This window comes from Lepidochelys kempii, chromosome 9 (assembly GCF_965140285.1).
Source record: "Lepidochelys kempii isolate rLepKem1 chromosome 9, rLepKem1.hap1, whole genome shotgun sequence".
In the NCBI taxonomy this organism is placed as follows: Eukaryota; Metazoa; Chordata; order Testudines; family Cheloniidae; genus Lepidochelys; species Lepidochelys kempii.
Genome location: NC_136388.1, coordinates 56,041,556 through 56,066,187, shown reverse-complemented (window position 1 = coordinate 56,066,187; position 24,632 = coordinate 56,041,556). Strand labels below are relative to the sequence as shown.

At 53.0% G+C, this 24,632-nt stretch overlaps 1 protein-coding gene across 1 annotated transcript in view; it reads left to right on the top strand.

Moving 5' to 3' along the window:
* CROCC2 (ciliary rootlet coiled-coil, rootletin family member 2) overlaps window positions 1–24,632 on the top strand; it is a 215,380-nt gene that overhangs the window by 75,953 nt on the left and 114,795 nt on the right. The window contains exons 16-20 of the mRNA XM_078854217.1: window positions 2,444–2,590; window positions 20,534–20,764; window positions 21,199–21,392; window positions 22,426–22,553; window positions 22,787–22,956. Of these exons, the coding sequence (XP_078710343.1) occupies window positions 2,444–2,590; window positions 20,534–20,764; window positions 21,199–21,392; window positions 22,426–22,553; window positions 22,787–22,956 (870 nt within the window). The remainder of the gene's footprint in view (window positions 1–2,443; window positions 2,591–20,533; window positions 20,765–21,198; window positions 21,393–22,425; window positions 22,554–22,786; window positions 22,957–24,632) is intronic.

Sequence of the window (24,632 nt, the reverse complement as noted above, 5' to 3'; positions counted from 1 at the left end):
CTCCTGTCAGTTCACCTCCTCTGGGAGACAGAGTTTGGGTTTCTACAGCACTGTTAAAAGAAAAGGAGTACTTGTGGCACCTTAGAGACAGCACTGTTCTTTCTCAGCTTTTTCCAAAGTACTTAGAAGTGATGAGCTAGATCCTATTGCCAGGTAGTGGCTGGCAGGCAAACAGAACAGTCAGTAGTTTATCACCCAGAGAGCCCTGGGCCTGGGGTCATCAATCTGTGATCCCATCTTCAGTGGGAAAATGCAAGTGGATCCTTACTTTCCACCTGGCTGCCCATGAGAACTTGACTGACAGAATGCTAATGTACCTGGTATGAACAACAGCATCTCTGACGGCGAAGCATCACTCTGGGTCTGAACTGCATTATCAGCAGAGACCATGAACCCAAATCCAAATAGGAGACCTGAATCCATGGAGCTGGGATTTTCAAAACCACGCACCTACTTTAGGAGCATGAGTTCAATTGCCTTTCAGTGAGATGTGGGCTTCTAAGTAGAACCAGATAGGTATTTTTGGTTGAAACTTGTTTCAGCAAAAAATGCAGATTTGGTGACACCAAAATGATTCGCAGATTTGTGTCAGTGACACTGAATTGCTTAGGCCTGAAAAATTTCCTTTTGAAAAAGTTGAAATTTCAACATTCAAAAGTTTCAGCATTTTTGAAAATAAACATTTTGATTGTTTGAATTGAGTTTTCATTTAGAAATTTTGTTGAATTTTTAAAAGATTAAAAAATGTGGAACGTTCAAAATGAAATGTTTCATTTGATCAAAAGTGAATTCCCCCCCCCCACTTTTATTTTTGTCAAAAAATTAAATTTTCGGGTCAACCCAAAACAATGTTTTTTTTCTGATTTTTCGGAAACAAAATGAATAATGCGTTATTCACCCTGCCCTACTCTGAAGTCACTGAGGCTGAGTTGGAATCCCACCCAGTCTTCCAGCCTGAAGGCAGGAGTGACACCGGCTAAGTCATATGGCAAGCCGGAGGCACAAAGTCCTTGCCCATTGGCATTATTTTCTCACACAGCCATAGGGGCTAGGAGGATAGGGCTCTGGCGGGGGGGGGGGGGTGAGATGCCAGTGCATGGCATGATATCATTAGGAGCTGATATTTCAAAATGGAAAATGTACTACAAGTTAATTTCTTTGCTTGGAAATAACATGCCACCATAGGCATGACCCAATGCCTGTTGAAGTCAGTGGGTGTTAAACTGGGCTCCAGTGAGTAACTACTGAGCAGCAGCCATCCCTGTGAGGATAGCAGAATGATCTGCCCAGAGCTAAATCCACGCACCAAAAATTCTGTTAGGCAGCATTTTCAGAGGGACTAACTTTTCCAAACTAGTATATTACTTGCCACATAATAATAGCACTGCCTTGCAACAACCATATCAGATCCAAACTTCATCTTCAGTGGGGCAGGGGATGTCCAGACTGGGGAACATGTTTTTTTCCCAGTAAAGAAGGTTTCCCTGTCTCACTCAATAGTGTTCAGTCTTCTAGGAAATCCTGGAAAGCGACTAGCAGTAAACGGAGGATAGAATGGGTGGGAGAGATTTTTAAAAATGTCCTAACCGTGAATGAGTAATATCATACAGAGCTCTGTCAACAATTCCTTTGCAGGGGCCAAAGTGCCATGCCCCATCAATGGGGGTGCAGTCTGCTGGATTGCTAGCTGACCCTGCAGAGTGGACCTTGCCCAAAGCGTCCATCAGGAAGAATTTGCAGGTCTAATTTACGGCGCTTAGTAACAGTGGCGGGCTAGCGAAAGAGTCCAGCACCCACATGCTGGTCTTGTCTGTGGGTGGAATGAGCTGTAGGGTTCAAGTGTGGCACAGCTGGCATGGGAGGCAAGCCCCCAGGAGGAATTCTCATTAATGCATCAGTAGCCAGTAGCCTGGCTGAGAATTTCCGAGGCTCCTCAGTGACAGTGGGAAGCTGGTAACAAATCTTGTTAGTATCGAATACAGCCTTGCAAAGACCAGAAAGCTGTAGCATCTCACTCTGAACTGGGGGTTGAACAGTGCTGTCGGGATGTACCCTGCTGTGGGGACACAAGTTGCAGGAGGCATTGGGCACTCATTGGGTGAGTTCAGTGGGAGTTTTGAATGAGGAAGGACTGTGGGATTTGGCTCACAGGTTGCCCAGGTCTACTCCCTATGAACCACATAGGGGTATCTGCAGCTGTAGCAGCCTGACCGCTGGCTTCCCACCAGATGAGCTCAGAGCATCCCAAACCCTGCTGATATCAGTGCTTCAACCCCAGCGTGTATCACAGAACCCAGCCCAGAGACTTCCTCACACTTCACCTCAGTTCGTCACCAGGGTGGAGCAGGGGATCCTGAATCTCTGGGGCAAGGAAGGTTTTACCTCACTGTGGTTGGAAAACTCCCAGACAGTGTCTAAGTGCTGAGGTCTCCCTTCTCCCCAGGCCAAGGCCAACAGTGCTGAGCTAGAACTAGCCATAAACAAGCTGAGATCGGAAGACTCCAAGCTGAGAGACTCACTGGCCAAGATGGGGGCTCTGACTGAAGGTCTTGCCCAGGACAAGGTCAACCTCAACTGCCTTCTCCTGCAGGTAACAGGCCTTATGCTGCCCATGGCCTCCACTGCAGCACCTGCACTCACCTCATGTGCACTCTGCCCCTGTGCCCCTCACAAACACCCCAGCCTACACCCTCCATGCTACCCCTGTGCCCCTCAGCCACCCTTGCCCTGTGCCCTGCCCCTGTGCCCATCACACAACCCAGCACTGCACTCTGCCCCTCAAAAGCACCCCAGCCTACACCCTCCGTGCTAGCCCTGTGCCCATCACACAACCCCACCCTGCACTCTGCCCCTGTGCCCCTTACCCACCCCTGCCCTGCACCTTGCCCCTGTGCCCATCACACAACCCCGCCCTGCGCTCTGCTCCTGTGCCACTCACAAACACCCCAGACTACACCCTCCATGCTAGCCCTGTGTCCATCACACAGCCCCACCCACGCACCCCCTGTGCCCATCATAAACACCCACCTACGTCCTCTGTGCTGCCCCTATGCCCCTCACACAACCCAGCCCTGTGCTCTGCCCCTGTGCCCATCATAAACACCCCTGCCCTCTGCCCTGCCCCTGTGCCCCTCTCAGAGCCCGGCCCTGTGCTCTGGCCCTGTGCCTCTCACCCTCACCCGCCCTGTGCTCTGCTCCTGTGCCCCTCACACAACCCCTCCCTGCACTCTGCCCCTGTGCCCCTGTCAGGGTTCCGTCCCCACTCTGAACTCTAGGGTACAGATTTGGGGACCTGCATGAAAGACCCTCTAAGCTTATTTTTACCAATTTAGGTTAAAAACTTTCCCAAGGCACAAATTTCGCCTTGTTCTTGAATAGTATGCTGTGTGACAGGGTCGGGCCAGGTGGCTATAGGAGAGTAAGTTTTTTTTTTTGAAGCAGAAAAAAATTTATTTGCATAACACACTTACACAAATCACCAAAGAAAATAAAACAAAACTATGCAACAAAACAAAAGCAAACGCAATGTATAGCACAGCAGCCTTCAGGAGAGAGAAGTGTTCAGGCTTGCCTGGGCCCAGAGCGGGGGGGCTTCTTCGACACTCATGGTCTTCCACCCCCTCGAGTTACCTAGTGCCACGCCCAGTGTTGCCAACTATTCCTCTCCTGAGAGTGCCCAACAAGATGGGCAAGGCTGCGGGGTGGGCAGTTTTGGGGGGGGGGGGGGGCACGTACACGCACGTGTGAAAGGGCCCCTCCTAGGTGGTGGTGATAATGGTATCCACAGCGGCAATGGTTGGGGCTGGGGTCTCTCGCTCTTCCCCTCAATCAAAGGGTCAGACGGAGGGAACCGGACGGGGTCACTGAGCAGAGAACCTCGGACAGCGCCCACCGCTCCTCGAAGGCGTCAAGGGAGTCGGTGGATGCCGCCCAGAGGAACTCCGCCCGGATACGTGAATGTACTGAGGATCGGAAAACAGCCCTACAATCGCAGGACGCTTCATTAGCCAACCTCCCCTCTCTGGTTTTATAAATGGCTGTTTTAGCTAGGGCTAGGAGGAGGTTAACCAGGAGATCTCGCGATTTTGTGGGGCCACGGATGGGGAGTGTGTAGATAAAAAGGTGAGGGGAAAAGTGTAGCCAAAAGCTTAATAAAATATTCGTGAGGAGCGGAAAAGGGGCTGCAGCCTGGCACACTCTACATATACGTGCACCAGGGTTTCCCTCACATTGCAAAAAGGGCAAGTATCCGGGATGGGGGTGAACCGTGTCAAAAACACGCCCGTGCTCACAGCTCCGTGAAGAAGCCGCCAACTAATGTTCCCAATGGGCCTCAGGCTGGCCCACTGGGGTTGCTCACCCTCCAAAGGTGGCAGGAGGTTCTGCCACTTTGTATCGGGGTGGGACACCAGGGTGTGGGCATGAAGGGTGTGAAGCGTGAGTGTGTATAGATATTTCCGTGGCGCAATTTGGAAGCTGACCAGCTGCAGTTCATGCAGCTGGCTCGCAGTGAAAGGGTGAGGGTTTTGTTGGGATCTACGGGGTAGGGGCCCAATTGAAAGGTCCGGCGGGCCTGGGGTAGAGGGTGGGTGGGGTGCGCCCTCGCGCAGGGCTCGGTTGAGATATCAAGGCAGCCTTCACCTACTGAAGTATGCGCCGGGGGGTACGAGGTCTGGAGAGCTCCATGCACCGAGCCAGCGTCAGGGGATCCAGCCAGTCTCCCCGGTCGTAGTCCAGGAGGTCTCTGACTCTCATGACTTCCGCTAGGACTAAACTCTGGTGCACCGAGCGGGACTCCGCCGCCTGCACACGGAGCTGGGGGTTGTGTAGCAGGGGCTCCGCGAGGAGATCTGCTCTCATGGTGGCCGCCATGGACCTGGTCATTGAAAACAGTTTCCGGGTCCGGAGGAGGTCCTGGTAGAAGACCGGCAGCCCGGAGAGGTCTCGCAGAAAACCTCTCGGACAAAGATAAAAGAGGTGCCGGTCATATTGGAGCCCTTGGAAGCGGCACAGGAAGGCATGCGCCAATATGCTCCACGTCGAACTACCTGCACTATAAAGGAGCCTCTGCAGGGCCTGGAGGTGGAAGACGCGGACCTGAGTGTGCAGACACTTCAGGCCCTGCCCTCCTTCCTTCAGGGGTAGATGAAGAACCCCAACAGGGGCCCAGTGCATTCCTGATCAAAAGAACTCTAGAATCGATGTCCAGAGGTTGGTCAGGAAACCCGGGGCCGGGACCAGGGTGGTGAGCCGGTACCAGAGCGTGGACAGGACTAGTTGGTTAAGCACCAGTGCTCTCCCTTGGAGGGAGAGACATCGGAGTAGCCTCGTCCATTTCTGGAGCCGTTCTATCACGCCGCCTTCTAAATTTTGCCAATTCTCTGGCGGAGAAGGGGGCGTGGCAGAAAGGTAAATGCCTAGGTAGAGCAGTGGACCCACGCTCCATCGGATGGTCTGAAGGGCAGGTGGGAGGGAGCTCACCTGTAGCCAGTCCCCTACCGCCAAGCCAGAGCTCTTGACCCAGTTACTCTGGAGGAGGAGACTGCCGAATAGATGGCCTGGCAAGCCTCCACCCGTGCCAAGTCGCCCGGGTCCTGGATCACGAGGAGGACGTCATCGGCGTACGCCGACAGGACCAGCCGCAGCTCCGGCTCCCGCAGCACCAAGCCTGTCAACCTCCTGCGGAGGGACAGAGGAAGGGCTCGATCGCCAGAGTGTACAGCTGGCCCGAGAGGGGGCACCCCTGCCATACTCCTCACTTGAAGCTGACCGGTTCGGTCAGGGTCCAGTTGAGCCTAACCAGACTCTCCACGGACGCGTACAGCACCCGGAGAAAACTCACAAACTGAGGTCCGAATCCAAAAGCCTGCAGAGTGCCCAGGAGGTACCCATGGTCCACTCTATCGAACACCTTCTCCTGATCAAGAGACAGGAGGGTGAACGACAGACCGTCTCTACGCCCGAGTTCCAAAAGGTCTCGGACTAGAAATAGGTTATCAAAAATGCTGCAGCCCGGGATGGTATAGGGCTGGTCTGGGTGGATCACGTCCGCCATCATGGACCCTAGCCGCAGTGAGATTGCTTTCGCTACGATTTTGTAGTCCATGCTAAGGAGCGAGATGGGACGCCAATTTTGTAAATCACAGAGGTCCCCCTTCTTCGGCAACAAGGCGAGCACCGCTCGCCTGCACGGAAGAGGGAGGACCCCGCCCTGCAAAGACTCGGCCCAGACAGTGGCCAGGTCTTGGCCAAGGATGTCCCAGAACGCACAGTAGAACTCCACGGTCAGCCCGTCCATGCCCGGAGATTTATTGGTGGGCATGTGACGGAGGGCTTCTGATAGAATTGCGGCCACTTCGGGCTCGTTGTCGGGGCATAGATGTTAATGAGGTTGACCACGAGCCCCTCCATATGGACTCAGAGATGCAGCAGGTGGCCCGGCACGGCCTCAGTGATCCCTAGCACCTCGGGCCATAGGTTGGGGGAGAACAGGGTCGCCACTCCAGCTTGTCGAATCATGAAGTGGCTGAAGTAGACCTCGGCCCCCCACTCCAGCCGCCAGCTGTCCTTGTCGGTCGGATCCGTATGGGTCTCCTGCAGGAGAACCACAGAGTACCCCCCCTTCCCGAAGGTAAGAGAGCACCTGGGACCTGCAGAGAGCCATCCTACAGCCCCTGGTATTCAAAGTTGCAATAATGAGAGGCGTCATGCGGAGGGCTGGGGGGGTGGGGGTTCCTTGTTGGCGGGGGTGTTCGCAGCCCCCGGTGGGTCGCGTAACAATCTGTGACCCATCCCGTAAGTGAGTAAATTGTCATGGAAGCTGCAGGCCCACCCGTAGGCTGCGGCACCGTGACTTCCTTTCCCTTTACCCTCCTTTATAAGGGCCCTTGTGGCCTGGAGGATTTGATCAAAGTCCCCCCATAGCTGGAGAGCTAGCTGAACCCTGTTGCGGAAGCCACGGATATTTTCTAAAAACTCTTGCAACGCTTTTCACAGCTCATGGGGGGGTGGGGTTGCGATTTCTGGGTTATTCCCTGGTGGGGCTCTTGGTGCAGACTCGTGGTCTGCTGAGGTGGGCAGGCAGGGTGCAGACCACAGACGGAGCATCTGACAGGCTAAAATTATTAGGTCCGTCTCAAGCCTTGGGGTAGAAGGGGATGGCGGAGGGAAAATTGCAGCTCCTAATAGATCGCGGCAGGAAAATGCAAAGGCTGCTCCTTGGGGGGATCCGCAAAAAACGGGAAAGAAATAACCCCAGGGGTGGCAATACCATTGCAGGAGGAGGTGGATTGGGCAGGGACAGGGTGGGGGTCGGGGTGGGGGCAGAGGCAAGGCTCTGGGCTTCGGGAGGCAAGCAGCTGAGAGGTGGTGCCTCCCGAAGAGATTCAAGGGTTAAGGGGGTGTGGAGGGGGCTCCCAGTGATGCTAGGCACAGGCTCTGTGGTGGATTTGGCAGCCATGGCATCAAGTGGTGGACCACCTTCTGCAGGGTGCTCACCCGGGAAGGCGGTTGGGGGAGGGAGCATGGGGAAAGGGGGACTGGGGTAAGGTTGCCCAGATTGAGGCCAGCTGGCAGTAGGTCATTCTCTCCCTGGGTGACCGGGGTCAAACCTAGGGCCTCAATCTCCTCATACATGGAGGAGAGGTTGTCTTCTGCCACCCCGGGGGTCTCCCCTCTGGCGCCCGCTACGACGGTCGCTTCAGGGTTCGCGGGGGGTTCAGGTGATATTCGGGCAGAAGGGGCTTCCTCAGGGGTCTTGGAGGGGAGGGTCTCCCGTGGAGGGGAGATTCTACCTTCCAGTGCTATTTTGTCTTCCCCTCCTGACACCGGCGGCTGGATCTCACTCGTGGGCGTAGCGGAAGGCTCAGTGTCAGTGCCTCCCTTCCTGGTCTTCCGGGGGGCCTCTGCATCGGATGGGTGCAGCGGAGCTCGAGCCTTCCACTTGCCTCGCTTTCCCTGGACTAGGGTCCAGCCCTCCATAGCATTGTCTGGGGGCTGGTTAGCAGGGGTCGTGTCGGGGGGCAGAGGCGATGGTTCATGGGCTCGGGGGGGGTAACGGAGAGGCAGCATGGGGGGGGCGGTTCTCCTTGGGGCAGGCCCTCTCCTATGCTTGGTAATATCTTCGCTGCACCGTCCTCCATAGGCTCTGCTGGATTGTTAACAGCAAGGGCGGGGCTCCCTCGCTCATCTGGGCATTGTAGGGGAGGTGTCTCTTGGGCCCGGGCAGAAGCAGCGGTGGATTGAGCAGGAGGAGAGGTGGTTTCAGGTGTCGGGCGGCCAGGGCCATCGGCAACGACTGAGCCGATGTCCTGCCAGGTCTCAGGGGTCTCGGGTGCCCCTCCCCGCCGGGCCAAGAGGCAGTCTCTTCGGACATGCCCCGCTGATCGGCAGAGGTAGCACCGGGCCTCTCCTGTGGAATAGTAGACCCGATAGCGGGCTCCCTGGTAGGGGACTAGGAAGGACCCTTCGAGCGCCTCTCCGTCACACGCCGCCGGCAGCGGTAGAAGCTGCACTTGCCGGTGGAACGAAAGGATGTGACGGAGGGTGGGGTCCTTGCAGCCCAACGGGAGAGGGCTGATGACAGAAACGGGTTTCCCCAAGGTGGAGAGAGCGGGTAACAGGGCAGCATTGGGTAGAAAAGGAGGGACGGAGGTCAGGACGAGGCGGACACCCAGGTCTTCTAGCGGCTCCAGGGGGACAGACACCTCCCCTACTGCCAGGCCCTTCTCCTCCACCTCCTGGGCAGCAGCCTCCGATGCTAAGAAAAAGATGACCTTCCCGTACATTTTGGAGGCCGCCACAATAGCCGTGGGTCCTACCACCCTAGCCAATGCCTGCACGTATGTCTCCACGTGGGGCGAGGCGGGCACCAGGAGGCAACGGATGCCATGCTTCCTGGTCATGGTGGGAAAGGGGCCTCAGCCGCTATTGATGGTAGTGGAGGCAGTGGGTGGGCGAGATGACGACGCGGCAGGCAGAGGCGGGGCTGCCACCGCCCGGGCATACACCTTGGGGGCCAGGGGAGGGACACTTGCAGAGCTGGTGGAGGGAACAGTGGGGAGGGACGCCATGGTCGATGACAAGGCCACAGAGGTGGGGGCAGCCTCTGCCATGGAGGGCTTGGTGGTTGTGGCAGGGCCCTTCCCCTTCTTCGCACCCTGGCTTTTCCAGCTAACAGAGGGGCTTTCATAGAATCTGGGGGGGCAGTGGGAGTAGCAGTGGCAATAATCGCCCCGGTGCCTCTGGCTGCCGATGCCCCAGCGAGGGCGATGGCAGGTATTTTGGCAGCAGTGGTGGGAGGGGAGGCTTGGGGGTTGGGCAGGGGGGGTAGGTGAGGGAGGGGCAACTGAGGTTGTTAGAGGGGCCTCACCCCTCTCATTCCCCACCATCGTGAGCAGGGAGAGATGGGGAGACACCAGAAAGAGGAGGGGGGAGGGAGAAACAGGGTAACCACTTCTCCCTGTTGGGCTGCAGGCGGTGGGGGGCAAATGGGTCGGACTGGACAGGGGGAGGAAACAGGAGTTGGGGTCAGGTAGTAGGGGCAAACTGTGGGGTGGACAGTCGTGGGGGGGAGGGCATGTGAACCCACGCGCGTTTGTCCAAAGAGTCTCGTTTGGTTGGCTGTTGTTTCTGGTCTGGACGGTGGAATCAGGGCAAGCAGCTGAATACAGAGGCAGATGGCAAGTTGCCAGCAGGGACAGACGGTGGAGGGGCTGTGACAGTTGTAGTAGTGTTGCGGGGGGCACCGATGGATCAAGGGGCAGCTCCATGCCACACCCCCTGTGCCCCTACAAATGCAGTCAAAACCTCCCCCCACACGAGAGTACAGTTCAAAAGTTACTCAGTCTTATGGCCCCCTCCACGATGGTTCGTAGCTTCCCTGGGCGTTTTTTCTGTTGACTGCCTTCTCTTCCGGGCTGTGTGGAATGCCGGACAGATAAGAGAATTTTCTCTCGGCCGGGTACGGGTCCACAAACAAACAGCAAACGGCTGGGTCTAGGGGCTTCCACTCTCCTCCTCCGGGGAGCGGGTTGGCAGTCCCCCCCAGGGGGTTTCAGCTGGAGCAGCATCCGAGGTCAGGCGGTGGTGGGGGGCTGTGGGGCTGGCAGCTAGCTGGCAGCTGACCAGCACTCGAACGGCAGCAGAAAAACAGCAAAAAAAAACCAGAAACGAAGGAAAAGCGTCTGGCCTGGTCAAGGGGCGGGGGGGGGGGGGGAAGCTGAAGCAGGGGGGCAAAAAGTAAGAAAAGCCCAGGCCAGGGGGCTATAGGAGAATAATAGAAGGCAGATAGATTAGCCCCAAGCTAAGTAGGTCCCTTTTCCCTGGATAAGGTAACAGGGAAGGTTCCAGAACAATCAGGAACCTTCTGGAGACAATTAAGACAGGCTGATTAGAACACCTGCAGCCAATCAAGAAGCTGCTAGAATCAATTAAGGAAGGCTAATCAGGGCACCTGGGTTTTAAAAAGGAGCTCACTTCAGTTTGTGGTGTGCATGTGAGGAGCTGGGAGCGAGAGGCACTAGGAGCTGAGAGTGAGAACGTGGACTGTTGGAGGACTGAGGTGTACAAGCATTATCAGACACCAGAAGGAAGGTCCTATGGTGAAGATAAAGAAGGTGTTGGGAGGAGGCCATGGGGAAGTAGCCCTGGGAGTTGTAGCTGTTCCAGGAGGCACTCTAGACAGCTGCATTCCACAGGGCCCTGGGCTTTAACCCGGAGTAGAGGGCGGGCCCGGGTTCCCCCCAAACCTCCCACCGCCTGGTCAGACACAGGAGGAGTCGACCTGGACTGTGGGTTCAGAAAAATGGCCAAGCTGAGGGCTGCCTTGAAGCTCCAAGGTGAGCAAATCCGCCAATAAGCGCAAGACCCACCAAGGTAGAGCAGGAACTTTGTCACAGCTGCCACCACCAAGTGATTTAGACAAAGAAAAGGGAAAGGGCCACTTGGAGTTTCTATTTCCCCAAAATATCCCCCCAAGCCCTTACACCCCCTTTCCTAGGGACGCTTGAGAATAAACAAGATGAGCAGGAACCAGCCTTGGATTTTTAAGACCCCAAAAACCCAGTCAGATTCTTAAAAAACAGACCTTTATTAGAAGAACCAAAAAAGATAAGAGAACAACTCTGTAAGATCAGAATGGAAGATAATCTTACAGGCAGTCAGATTCAAAACATAGAGAATCCCTCTAGGCAAAACCTTAAGTGACAAAAAGACACAAAAACAGGAATACACATTTCCTCCAGCACAGCGAATTTCACAAGCCAAAACAAAGGAAACCTAATGCATTTTCTAGCTAGATTACTTCCTAACTTTACAGGAGTTGGAGGGGTTGCATCCTTGATCTGTTCCCGGCAAAGGTATCACACAGACAGACAAAAGCCTTCCCACCCCCCCTCCAGATTTGAAAGTATCTTGTCCCCTCTTTGGTCATTTTGGGTCAGGTTACCTGAGCTTCTTAACCCTTTACAGGTAAAAGGACTTTGCTTCTGGCCAGGAGGGATTTTATAGAAAGGTGGTTACCCTTCCCTTTATATTTATGACAGCCCCTCACCCACTGTTGCCCTGTGCTCTGCCCCTGTGCCCCTCACAAACACCCCAGCCAACACCCTCTGTGCTACCCCTGTGTCCATCACACAGTCTTGTTTATGCACTTTCTGTGCCCATCATAAATGCCCACCTACGTCCTCTGTGCTGCCCCTGTGTCCCTCACAGAACCCTGCCCTGCGCTCTGCCCCTATGCCCCTCACACAGCCCCACTCTGCTCTCTGCCCCTGTGCCTCTCACACACCCCAGCCTACGCCCTGTACTCTGCCCAGGTGTAGATAATTGAGATACAAAAGGAGCACTTAAAGACGATAAAGTCATCACAGAGAAACTAAATGAATTTTTTACTTCAATCTTCATGGCTGAGGAGTAAGGGAGATTCCCACACCTGAGCCATCTTTTGTAGGTGACAAATCTGAGGAATTGTCACAGATTGAAGTGTCACGAGAGGAGGTTTTGGAATTGAGAAACTAACAAATCACTGGGACCAGATGGCAGTCACCCAAGAATTCTGAAAGAACTCAAATGTGAAATTGCGGAACTATTAACTATGGTTTGTAATCAGTCCTTTAAATCAGCTACTGTACCCAATGACTGGAAGATAGCTAATGTAATGCCAATATTTAAGAAGGGCTCTAGAGGTAATCCTGGCAGTTACAGACCAGTAAGTCTAACATCAGTACCAGGCAAATTAGTTGAAACAATAGGAAAGAATAAAATTGTCAGATACATAGAATCACAGAATATCAGGGTTGGAAGGGACCTCAGGAGGTCATCTAGTCCAACCCCCTGCTCAAAGCAGGACCAATCCCCAATTAAATCATCCCAGCCAGGGCTTTGTCAAGCCTGACCTTAAAAACCTCTAAGGAAGGAGATTCTACCACCTCCCTAGGTAACGCATTCCAGTGTTTCACCACCCTCCTAGTGAAAAAGTTTTTCCTAATATCCAACCTAAACCTCCCCCACTGCAACTTGAGACCATTACTCCTTGTCCTGTCCTCTTCTACCACTGAGAATAGTCTAGAACCATCCTCTCTGGAACCACCTCTCAGGTAGTTGAAAGCAGCTATCAACTCCCCCCTCATTCTTCTCTTCTGCAGACTAAACAATCCCAGTTCCCTCAGCCTCTCCTCATAAGTCATGTGTTCCAGTCCCCTAATCATTTTTGTTGCCCTCCACTGGACTCTCCAATTTATCCACATCCTTCTTGTAGTGTGGGGCCCAAAACTGGTCACAGTACTCCAGATGAGGCCTCACCAATGTCGAATAGAGAGGGATGATCACGTCCCTCGATCTGCTGGCTATGCCCCTACTTATACATCCCAAAATGCCATTGGCCTTCTTGGCAACAAGGGCACACTGCTGACTCATATCCAGCTTCTCGTCCACTGTCACCCCTAGGTCCTTTTCTGCAGAACTGCTGCCTAGCCATTCGGTCCCTAGTCTGTAGCTGTGCATTGGGTTCTTCTGTCCTAAGTGCAGGACCCTGCACTTATCCTTATTGAACCTCATCAGATTTCTTTTGGCCCAATCCTCCAATTTGTCTAGGTCCTTCTGTATCCTATCCCTCCCCTCCAGCGTATCTACCACTCCTCCCAGTTTAGTATCATCTGCAAATTTGCTGAGAGTGCAATCCACACCATCCTCCAGATCATTTATGAAGATATTGAACAAAACCGGCCCCAGGACCAACCCCTGGGGCACTCCACTTGACACTGGCTGCCAACTAGACATGGAGCCATTGATCACTACCCGTTGAGCCTGACAATCTAGCCAACTTTCTACCCACCTTATAGTGCATTCATCCAGCCCATCCTTCTTTAACTTGCTGACAAGAATACTGTGGGAGACCATGTCAAATGCTTTGCTAAAGTCAAGAAACAATACATCCACTGAATGTAACAATACAACCCTTCATCCACAGAACCAGTAATCTCATCATAGAAGGCAATTAGATTAGTCAGGCATGACCTTCCCTTGGTGAATCCATGCTGACTGTTCCTGATCACTTTCCTCTCATGTAAGTGCTTCAGGATTGATTCTTTGAGGACCTGCTCCATGATTTTTCCGGGGACTGAGGTGAGGCTGACTGGCCTGTAGTTCCCAGGATCCTCCTTCTTCCCTTTTTTAAAGATTGGCACTACATTAGCCTTTTTCCAGTCATCTGGGACTTCCCCCGTTCGCCACAAGTTTTCAAAGATAATGGCCAATGGCTCTGCAATCACAGCCGCCAATTCCTTTAGCACATAGAAGAACATAAATTGTTGCACAAAAGTCAACATAGTTTCTGTAAAGGGAGATCATGTCTTACTAATCTGTTAAAGTTCTTTGAGGGGGTCACAAATGTGTGGACAAGGGGGAATCCAGTGGACATAGTGTACTTAGATTTCCAGAAAGCCTTTGACAAGGTCCCTCACCAAAGGCTCTTATGTAAATTAAGTTGTCATGGGATAAGAGGGTAGATCCTTTCATGGATTGAGAACTGGTTAAAAGACAGGGAACAAAGGGTAGGAATAAATGGTAAATTTTCTGAATGGAGAGGGGTAACTAGGGATCAGTCCTAGGACCAATCCTATTCAACTTATTCATAAATGATCTGGAGAAAGGGGTAAACAGTGAGGTGGCAAAGTTTGCAGACGATACGAAACTGCTCAAGATTGTTAAGACCAAAGCAGACTGTGAAGGACTTCAAAAAGATCTCACAAAACTAAGTGATTGGACAACAAAATGGCAAATGAAATAAATGTAAAGCAATGCACATTGGAAAAAATAACCCCAACTATACATACAATTTGATGGAGGCTAATTTAGCTACAACTAATCAGGAGAAAGATCTTGGAGTCATTGTGGATAGTTCTCTGAAGACATCTACGCAGTGTGCAGCGGCAGTCAAAAAAGCAAACAGGATGTTAGGAATCATTGAAAAAGGGATAGTGAATAAGACAGAGACTATCTTATTGCCCTTATATAAATCCATGGTAAGTCCACATCTTGAATACTGTTGTCAAGGTTCCTTCCCCACTCTGAACTCTAGGGTACAGATGTGGGGACCTGCATGAAAACCTCCTAAGCTTACTTTTACCAGCTTAGGTTAAAACTTCCCCAAGGTACAAATTATTTTACCCTTTGCCCTTGGACTTCCACTGCCACCACCAAACGTTTATCTGGGTTTATTTTTATTAGGAAAGCGTTGTTTGGAAACGTATTTCCCCCAAAAATCCTCCCAACCCTTGCACCTCATTTCCTGGGGAAGGTTTGGTAAAAATCCTCACCAATTTGCATAGGTGACCACAGACCCAAACCCTTGGATCTTAAGAACAATGAAAAAAAGCATTCAGTTCTTGAAAAGAAGAATTTTAATAGAAGTAAAAAGAATCACCTTTGTAAAATCAGGATGGTAAATACCTTACAGGATAATTCAATTAAAAACATAGAGAATCCCTCTAGGCAAAACCTTCAGTTACAAAAAGACACAAAGACAGGAATATCCATTCTTTTCAGCACAGCTCAATTTCTCAGCCATTGAAAGAAATCATAATCTAATGCATATCTAGCTAAATTACTTACTAAATTCTAAGACTCCATTCCTGTTCTGTCCCTGGCAAAAGCATAACAAAGACAGACCCTTTGTTTTTCCTTCCCCCCAGTTTTTGAAAGTATCTTGTCTCCTCATTGGTCATTTTGGTCAGGTGTCAGCGAGGTTATCCTAGCTTCTTAACCCTTTACAGGTGAGAGGATTTTTCCTCTGGCCAGGAGGGATTTTAAACGGGTTTACCCTTCCCTTTATATTTATGACAACTGTGTACAGATGTGGTCCCCTCATATCAAAAAAGATATACTGGCATTAGAAAAGGTTCAGAAAAGGGCAACTAAAATGATTAGAGGTTTGGAACGGGTCCCATGTGAGGAGAGATTAAAGAGGCTAGGACTTTTCAGCTTGGAAAAGAGGAGACTAAGGGGGGATATGATAGAGGTATATAAAATCATGAGTGGTATGGAGAAAGTGAATAAGGAAAAGATATTTACTTGTTCCCACAATATAAGAACTAGGGGCCACCAAATAAAATTAATGGGTAGCAGGTTTAAAACAAATAAAAGGAAGTTCTTCTTCACCCAGAGCAAAGTCAACCTGTGGAACTCCTTGCCTGAGGAGGTTGTGAAGGCTAGGACTATAACAGGGTTTAAAAGAAAACTAGATAAATTCATGGAGGTTAAGTCCATTAATGGCTATTAGCCAGGATGGGTAAGGAATGGTGTCCCTAGGAATGGTCCGTTTGTCAGAGGGTGGAGATGGATGTCAGGAGAGAGATCACTTGCATTGGCATTGGCCACTGTCGGTAGACAAGATACTGGGCTGGATGGACCTTTGGACTGACCCAGTATGGCCATTCTTATGTTCTCTGTGCTGCCCCTGTGCCCATCACACAACCCCGCCCTGCCCCTGTGCCCCTCACCTACCGCCGCTCTGCACTGTGCCCCTCACCCCCACCCGCCCTGTGCTCTGCCCCTGTGCCCCTCACAAACACCCCAGCCTACACCCTCTGTGCTACCCCTGTGTCCATCACACAGCCCCGCCCATGCACCCCCTGTGCCCATCATAAACACCCACCTAAGTCCTCTGTGCTGCCCCTGTGCACATGACACAACCCCACCCTGTGCTCTGCCCCATGCCCCTCACACAACCCCACCCTGTGCTCTGCCCCTGTGCCCCTCACCCCATCTGCCCTGTGCTCTGTCCCTGTGCCCCTCATAAACACCCTTGCCCTGCACTCTGCTCCTGTGCCCCTCTCACACCCCCACTCTATGCTCTGCCCCTGTGCCCCTCACACACCCCAGCCTACGCCCTCTGTGTTACCCCTGGGTCCCTCACACAGCCCCACCCACGCATCCCCTGTGCCCATCATAAACACCCACCTACGTCCTTTGCGCTGCCCCTGTGTCCATCATAAACACCCCTGCCCTATGTTCTGCTCTTGTGCCCATCATAAACACTCCGCCCTGTGCTCTGTCCCTGTGCCACTCACCCATCCCTGCCCTGCGCTTTGCCCCTGTGCCCATCATAAACACCCCTGCCCTGTGCTCTGCCTCTGTGGCCCTCACACATCCCTGCCCTGTGTGTTGCTCCTGTGCCCATCACAAACACCCCAGCCTACGCACTGCACTCTGTTCATGTGCCCCTCACACACCCCTGCCTTGCGCTCTGCCCCTGTGCCCCTCACACACCCCTACCATGCACTCTGCCCCGTGCCTCTCACGCCACTTGCCTGTGCTCTGCCCCTGTGCCCTTCACACACCCCTGCCCTGAGCTCTGTCCCTGTGCCCCTCACACATAGAATCATAGAATATCAGGGTTGGAAGGGACCCCAGAAGGTCATCTAGTCCAACCCCCTGCTCGAAGCAGGACCAATTACCAGTTAAATCATCCCAGCCAGGGCTTTGTCAAGCCTGACCTTAAAAACCTCTAAGGAAGGAGATTCTACCACCTCCCTAGGTAACGCATTCCAGTGTTTCACCACCCTCATAGTGAAAAAGTTTTTCCTAATATCCAACCTAAACCTCCCCCACTGCAACTTGAGACCATTACTCCTCGTTCTGTCATCTGCTACCATTGAGAACAGTCTAGAGCCATCCTCTTTGGAACCCCCTTTCAGATAGTTGAAAGCAGCTATCAAATCCCCCCCTCATTCTTCTCTTCTGCAGACTAAACAATCCCAGCTCCTCAGCCTCTCCTTATAAGTCATGTGTTCTAGACCCCTAATCATTTTTGTTGCCCTTTGCTGGACTCTCTCCAATTTATCCACATCCTTCTTGTAGTGTGGGGCCCAAAACTGGACACAGTACTCCAGATGAGGCCTCACCAATGTCGAATAGAGGGGAACGATCACGTCCCTCGATCTGCTGGCTATGCCCCTACTTATACAACCCAAAATGCCATTGGCCTTCTTGGCAACTAGGGCACACTGCTGACTCATATCCAGCTTCTCATCCACTGTCACCCCTAGGTCCTTTTCCGCAGAACTGCTGCCTAGCCATTCAGCCCCTAGTCTGTAGCGGTGCATGGGATTCTTCCGTCCTAAGTGCAGGACCCTGCACTTATCCTTATTGAACCTCATCAGATTTCTTTTGGCCCAATCCTCCAATTTGTCTAGGTCCTTCTGTATCCTATCCCTCCCCTCCAGCATATCTACCACTCCTCCCAGTTTAGTATCATCCGCAAATTTGCTGAGAGTGCAATCTACACCATCCTCCAGATCATTTATGAAGATATTGAACAAAACCGGCCCCAGGACCGACCCCTGGGGCACTCCACTTGACACTGGCTGCCAACTAGACATGGAGCCATTGATCACTACCCGTTGAGCCCGACAATCTAGCCAGCTTTCTACCCACCTTATAGTGCATTCATCCAGCCCATACTTCATAGAATCATAGAATATCAGGGTTGGAAGGGACCCCAGAAGGTCATCTAGTCCAACCCCCTGCTCAAAGCAGGACCAATTCCCAGTTAAATCATCCCAGCCAGGGCTTTGTCAAGCCTGACCTTAAAAACCTCTAAGGAAGGAGATTCTACCACCTCCCTAGGTAACGCATTCCAGTGTTTCACCACCCTCTTAGTGAAAAAGTTTTTCCTAATATCCAATCTAAACCTCCCCCACTGCAACTTGAGACCATTACTCCTCGTTCTGTCATCTGCTACCATTGAGAACAGTCTAGAGCCATCCTCTTTGGAACCCCCTTTCAGGTAGTTGAAAGCAGCTATCAAATCCCCCCTCATTCTTCTCTTCTGCAGGCTAAACAATCCCAGCTCCCTCAGCCTCTCCTCATAACTCATGTGTTCCAGTCCCCTAATCATTTTTGTTGCCCTTCGCTGGACTCTCTCCTTAACTTCCTTAACTTGCTGAAAAGAATACAGTGGGAGACCGTGTCAAAAGCTTTGCTAAAGTCAAGAAACAACACATCCACTGCTTTCCCTTCATCCACAGAACCAGTAATCTCATCATAAAAGGCGATTAGATTAGTGAGGCATGACCTTCCCTTGGTGAATCCATGCTGGCTGTTCCTGATCACTTTCCTCTCATCCCCCCCGTGTGCTGCCCCTGTGCCCATTACAAACTCCCCAGCCTACACCCTACGCTCTGCTCATGTGCCCCTCACACACCTCTGCCCTGCGCTCTGCCCCTGTGCCCATCACACTCCCCTGCCCTGTGCCTGTCACAAACACCCCAGCCTACGCTCTGCGCTTTACCCCTGTGTCCCTCACATGCCCACCCACCGCCCATGACCTGCATTCTGTCACTCAGCACTTGCCCACAGGAGCTGGTTTTGTTATTCCATGCCAGAGCACCATCACGTACCCAGCCAAGATGTGCCAGCTGCAGGGCATCACCACAGCCCAGCCCAGGAAAGTGCCTCTTGCTCCTTTGAAAGGGGCAGTTCCCGAGTTTGGCTACAAGCTGCATATGTCTGGGTGGGCAGGGTCAGGTCCCTTTGAGTGGGCTGAGCCCCTCCCTTCTCCATGGCCCCTGCATGCCCCCCCCCCACAATGTGGGATCATCTCCTCTCCCTGCTATCATTCAGCTCCTCTCTCACTGGCCTCCCCTTACCCCCCATGCTGGTGCTCTAGGAGCCTCCTCTCAGGACTTTGCCACCTCCAGCCCTGGGGCAGGGACTGCCGGCTGTACCAGAAGTGCCCAGCACTCTTCTAGCCACTCAGCTCCCACTCCTGGCTGCAGATTCCTATGCCAGGGCCTGCCAGATCCAGCCCCTTCCCTCCGGGGCTGCCAGGCGGATCCAGAGAGAAGGGGGGAAATAGAAATGTATTACTCTGCCAAGTGAAAAGCATCCCTGTTGTTGTAGTGGCTGGGAACTTCCTCAGTGGGACAGCAGGCTGCAGGGTAAAGGCAGAGCCCCCCTCTCCCCACCCCCCAGCACACTAAGCCATGCAGGACTGCTCTCTGTCACCCATTCCTACCATTGGGGGGCATTCCTGTAGCACCTAGAGGCCACAGCCAAGATCAGGACCCGCCAAAGAGCTTACCAGGTAAAGAAACGAGGGTGGGAGAAAGGAAATGTCATTGTCCCCTTTACAGCTGGAAAGCGGAAGCCCAAAGAGAGGAAGGACAGGATCCACAAAGAGACACTGGCGCCTAGCTCCCATTGATTCAGTGGGAGTTAAGCACCTACATACCTTCTGTCAGCATCTCCTGGAGAAGCCCTGCCCCAGAGCACCCGGCTGATGGATGAAGTTTGCCATCTCCCACCTGCTGGTGTGGGGAGTGCAGGCAGCCGGAGAGCGCTCTCTTTAGTTGTTCCCCCTCAGTTCTGAACCATGGGACGTTCACTTCGAATCTCTCTAACCCTGGGCTGTGCCAGAAATGTTTCAGCCTCATGAGCACTGTCCCAGCGGGGCTTGTAATCACCATGGGCGTGTAACTTCAGCAAGGCCCGACATGGGGGGGGAGCGTGGCCATTACATGCTTGACCGCTTGTGCCAACAGCGAGTAGAACTTCCAAGGCACTTCAAGCACTGCCCAGCTCCCCGCATGAGCCTGGAACCTGCTTATGCACCATGCAGGAGGCTTCGCCACGCTTCTGCGCCTTGGCAGCTCAGCCTATGGCACTTAGCTCTCAGGAGCCAATGTGAAGTCACATCTCATTAGTGTGACTGTCAGAGCCTCCGAGTTCTATGGGCATGAAGGAATTGCAGTGCCCAGGCCCCACCGGGTCTGAGTTAGGGTTGGGGATATATTCCCCATCCAGGGAACATCTCCAGGCTGAGAACGGATCCCCCATGGCAACAGCAACTGTCCTCTCTGCAGCTGAGCTTCTAACAGCAGGCAGCTGTGCTGTTCTGATGTCACCTGCGAGCGGGCTAGCTCTGACTCTAGACTGCCCTGCCCTTCACTCTTGATGAGTCTGTAGGGTACTTTGCTTCTGGGGCTAGCCCCTTATCCCACTGCCCTCTCTTTGGCTTTTGGGTGTGATGAAGCTGGAGGAGGAGAAGAGCTCGCTGCTGGAGCAGAGGCAGGAACTGGAGCAGGAGCGAACTGGCTTGCGAGAGCAATTGGTGCACCTGGAGCAAGAGGTGGCATGGACAAACACGGCCAAGCGGGAGCTGGAGAAGAGCTGCCAGATGGCAGAGGAGAGGCAAGAGGCACTGGGGGAAGAGATGAGGTTGCTGCTCAGGGAAAAAGCTCAGCTGTGGGATCACCTGATGCAGGTGAGAGCAGGACCAGGTGAGGACCTGCCCCAGATAACGCTCCCTCCCTGCACACTGTTGTGCAAGAGCCAGGCTTCCCCCCATGCCTGCTTTTCTCCATTCCTTGCTCATGGTGGCTTTGCTGTCAGCCAGCCGGTGCCTGGAGCAACTGGGAGCCACAGGAGCAGACTGGGAAGAAGATGGGGGCGCAGAAAGCAAATCCCTGCAAGTTGCTGTGTGGGGGAAATGACCTACCCCACCTGTATCCCTGGTGCAGAAGGTGTGCCTGGCTGGTGAGGTGGAGAGGGGCAGAGGGGGAGTAGCCCTCCCATGGGTGTCGCTCTCCCTCCCTCTCTGCTGCCTGCAGTAGGGGTAGCTAGCAAAAGAGACTCTGGGAGCATGGAGGGCCCAGTCACACCCTTTGCTCTCTTGCTCTGCTTCCTCACTCTCCCAAGGTGAGCAGCCAGAAGCACACTCTGAGTGAGCAGCTGGCGCACAGCCACCAGAAGCTGGAGATTCAGGCCGATGCCCTGCTCCGCACTACCCAGGAGAAGGAGGAGCTTGCTAAGGAGAAGGCGCGGCTGGCTGTGGAGTTCAATGCACTGGAGAGACAGAAGAAGGGCCTGCTGGAAGAGACGGACATGCTCAGGTACCCCCTCCTTGCTCTTCAGATCCTGGGAGACTGGTGGAGCCCGGTATCACCTGGAGGCTGGCTGGTCTCTTATTTCTGGGGGGAGGGCTGCGAAGGGGTGCCATGACAGGGGAGACAAGGTCTCTTCTCTGTGCCAGGAGCTCCTTGCTCTGCTGCTCCTGGGGCTACCTGCTGGCATGAGGCTGAGAACAGCTCAGTAATGGAGATGACCAGAAGGAGTCATTCCCGACAGGGGAAGGCAAGGAATGCCAGGAGCCCTGCTCTTGCCCAACATGCTCCCCCTCCCTGCTGCTGCATCCACTCTTCTCCCTCCTTCTGACAGGCACAGGGGGCAACTGGTACCCAGCAACACTGCAGAGCAGGGTAGGGAGTTTCCAGCTTAGCTCACACAGCCAGTGGACAGCTGGGAGGGTGGCTGTTGTAAGCCACTACCAACCTGGGCTCAGGTGGGGAGACATGATGCCCACACTCCTTTGGGCTGGCGGGGATGCCATGCAGGGTGGCCTGGGCAGTCATTCACCATGCAGAGGCCTCACTCCAGCTCCTTAGGTGGTTTGAATGAAAGGATTGTTAATGCTTCACAGCCCTGGTTCTCCTCTGCCACACACTGGTGGAAATGAAGCCTCACCTGCACGGGAGGAAGTGGAGTTCTGCCCCCCACCCCCCCGTGCCCTTCTCCGGGCCAGACACCCTGACACAGCAATCACATGTGTGACAGCCAGTCTCAGCCACAGTCACATGGAATTGCTCGCATACTGAATGGCCAGGGGCAGCTCCACCGGGCTTCCTGCTGGGAACACACCTGGTGAATGGAGAACAGGAGAGAAGCCCCAAGGAAGCCTGTGTGCAGCAGATGTTCATACAGGGCACACATGGCATTCAGACTGTAGCTGGGACAGCGCTAAATGGCTCATAGCTGAGCCATAAAGGCTTCGGGGCCCACAATCAAAGCTCCAACTAATTTTCACTGGAGATTGGGGAAGTGATAGCCTACATCACTGGCCCTGATTTTTTTGCTGCTGTGCCGCAGAGCTGAGAAGAACTCACTGGAGATCAGCCTTTTTGAGATTCAGGAGCTAGCAGCACAGCTGGAAGTCCAGAAGGAACAGCTGGAAGGGGAGAATCAGAGCCTTGACCAGACAAGGCAGGTACTTCAAGGTAAAGTGCATGTGCTACTGCCAATCCCCACTTGCCTTCTGTCTGTGGCTTCAGCTCCTGAGCTCAGTACCCCCGGCCTAAGCGGAGCCATGCCCATGTCCCTTGCCTTGTGGTATCACAGAGCCCCGGGCCCCATAGCCTGCAGCAGAGAGTAATGCCCGCATTGCACCCCTGAGTGGGCTTTACGCAAGCAGGACCCTTGGAAGCCTCACAAGGGTTTCTTTGGTCCACAGTGGAGGTGGAGAAGGCCCAGCAGGAGCTGGAGCTGCAGGACACCACCCGGAGGCAGGATATAGAGTCACTGAAGCAGCAGCTTGTGCAGATGGAACAAGAAACTCAGCTGTCTCTGAAGAACCAGAAGAAGGCCCATGAGGAAGACCTGGCACAGCTGAAACAGGAGAAGGTGAGTGCTGCAGCCTCCAGCCTCAGAGAGAGAGGAGCCCTACTTGGCTGCAAGCTGCAACTAGACATATTCGCAGTAGAAATTAGACAAACAGGTAACATTGAGGGTAATGTACCAGGGGCACCTTACCCAGGGCACAGCGACCACTGGGTAACGTGGGGGGACCTTACCCAGGCACAGCAATGCCTGGGTAAGGTACCATGGGGCACCTTTCCCAGGGCACGGTGACCCCTGGATAATGTACCATGAAGCGCCTTACCAGGGCATGGCGACCCCTGGGTAACGAACCATGGGGCACCTTACCCAAGACACCATGATGCCTGGGTAACGTACCATGGGGCCTTAGCAAGGGCATGGTGACTCCTTGGTAAGGTGCCATGGGGTGCTTTATGCTGGGCATGGTGACTCCTGGGTCACATACGATGGGGCACCTTACCGGGGCATGGCGACCACTGCGTAACGTGCCATGGGGCACCCTACCACAGCACGGTGAACCCAGGGTAACATACCATAGGGGGCCTTACCCAGGGCATGGTGACCCCTGGGTAACGAACCATGGGGCACCTTACTTGGGACATGGTCACCCCGTGGTGTGCCTTACCCCAGACACTGTTGTAACAGGTTTGGTCACAGAGACCCCCTTGGGACTGTCACCTGACATGCTGAATTTACTTCTGAGCCTGTTTTCCCTGCCAGCTTGGGACTCCATAACCCTTCCTTGTTGATCCAGACACACTAGCCTGCTGCAACACACACCCAGGTTTGGTCCACGCCCCCAAAGCTGCAGACGTTAACCAAAAACTGCTCAGCAGGTCAACTATCTCCAGCACCCAGACACCCAGCTTCCAATGGGATCCAAACCCCAAATAAATCTGTTTTACTCTGTATAAAGCTTATACAGGGTAAACTCATAAATTGTCTGCCGTCTATAACATTGATAGAGAGATATGCATAGCTGTTTGCTCCCCCAGGTATTAATCACTTACTCTGGGGTTCATTAATAAACAAAAGTGATTTTATTAAGTATAAATAGCAGGATTTAAGTGGTTTCAAGTAATAACAGACAGAACATAGTAAAAAGAAAAGGAGTATTTGTGGCACTTAGGAGACTAACAAATTTATCTGAGCATAAGCTTTCATGAGCTACAGTTCACTTCATCGGAAGCATGCAGTGGAACATAGTAAGTTACCAAGCAAAATAAAACAAAACACACAAGTCTAAGCCTATTACATTAAGAAACTGTTTACAGGTAAAATCTCACCGTCAGAGATGTTCCAATAAGTTTCTTTCACAGACGAGACTCCTTCCTAGTCTGGGCCCAATCCTTTTCCCTGGTACAGTCCTTGTTAGTTCCAGTTCAGGTGGTAACTAGGGGATCTCTCATGACTGGCAGCCCCCTTTCTTCTGTTCCACCCCCTTTTATAGCTTTGGCACAAGGTGGGAATCTTTTGTCTCTCTGGGTCCCCACCGCTCCTTCTAAATGGAAAAGCACCAGATTTAAGATAGATTCCAGTATCAGGTGACATGGGCACATGTCCTGTGAGACTCCAGCCTCCATTCTTCCAGGACTGGCCCAGGAAGGTGTGCAACTAAACAGAGCCATTTTACAGGCAACTGTCCTAGTCAATGGGAGCCATCCAGATTCCAAACCACATTTTGCATAATTACAATAGGA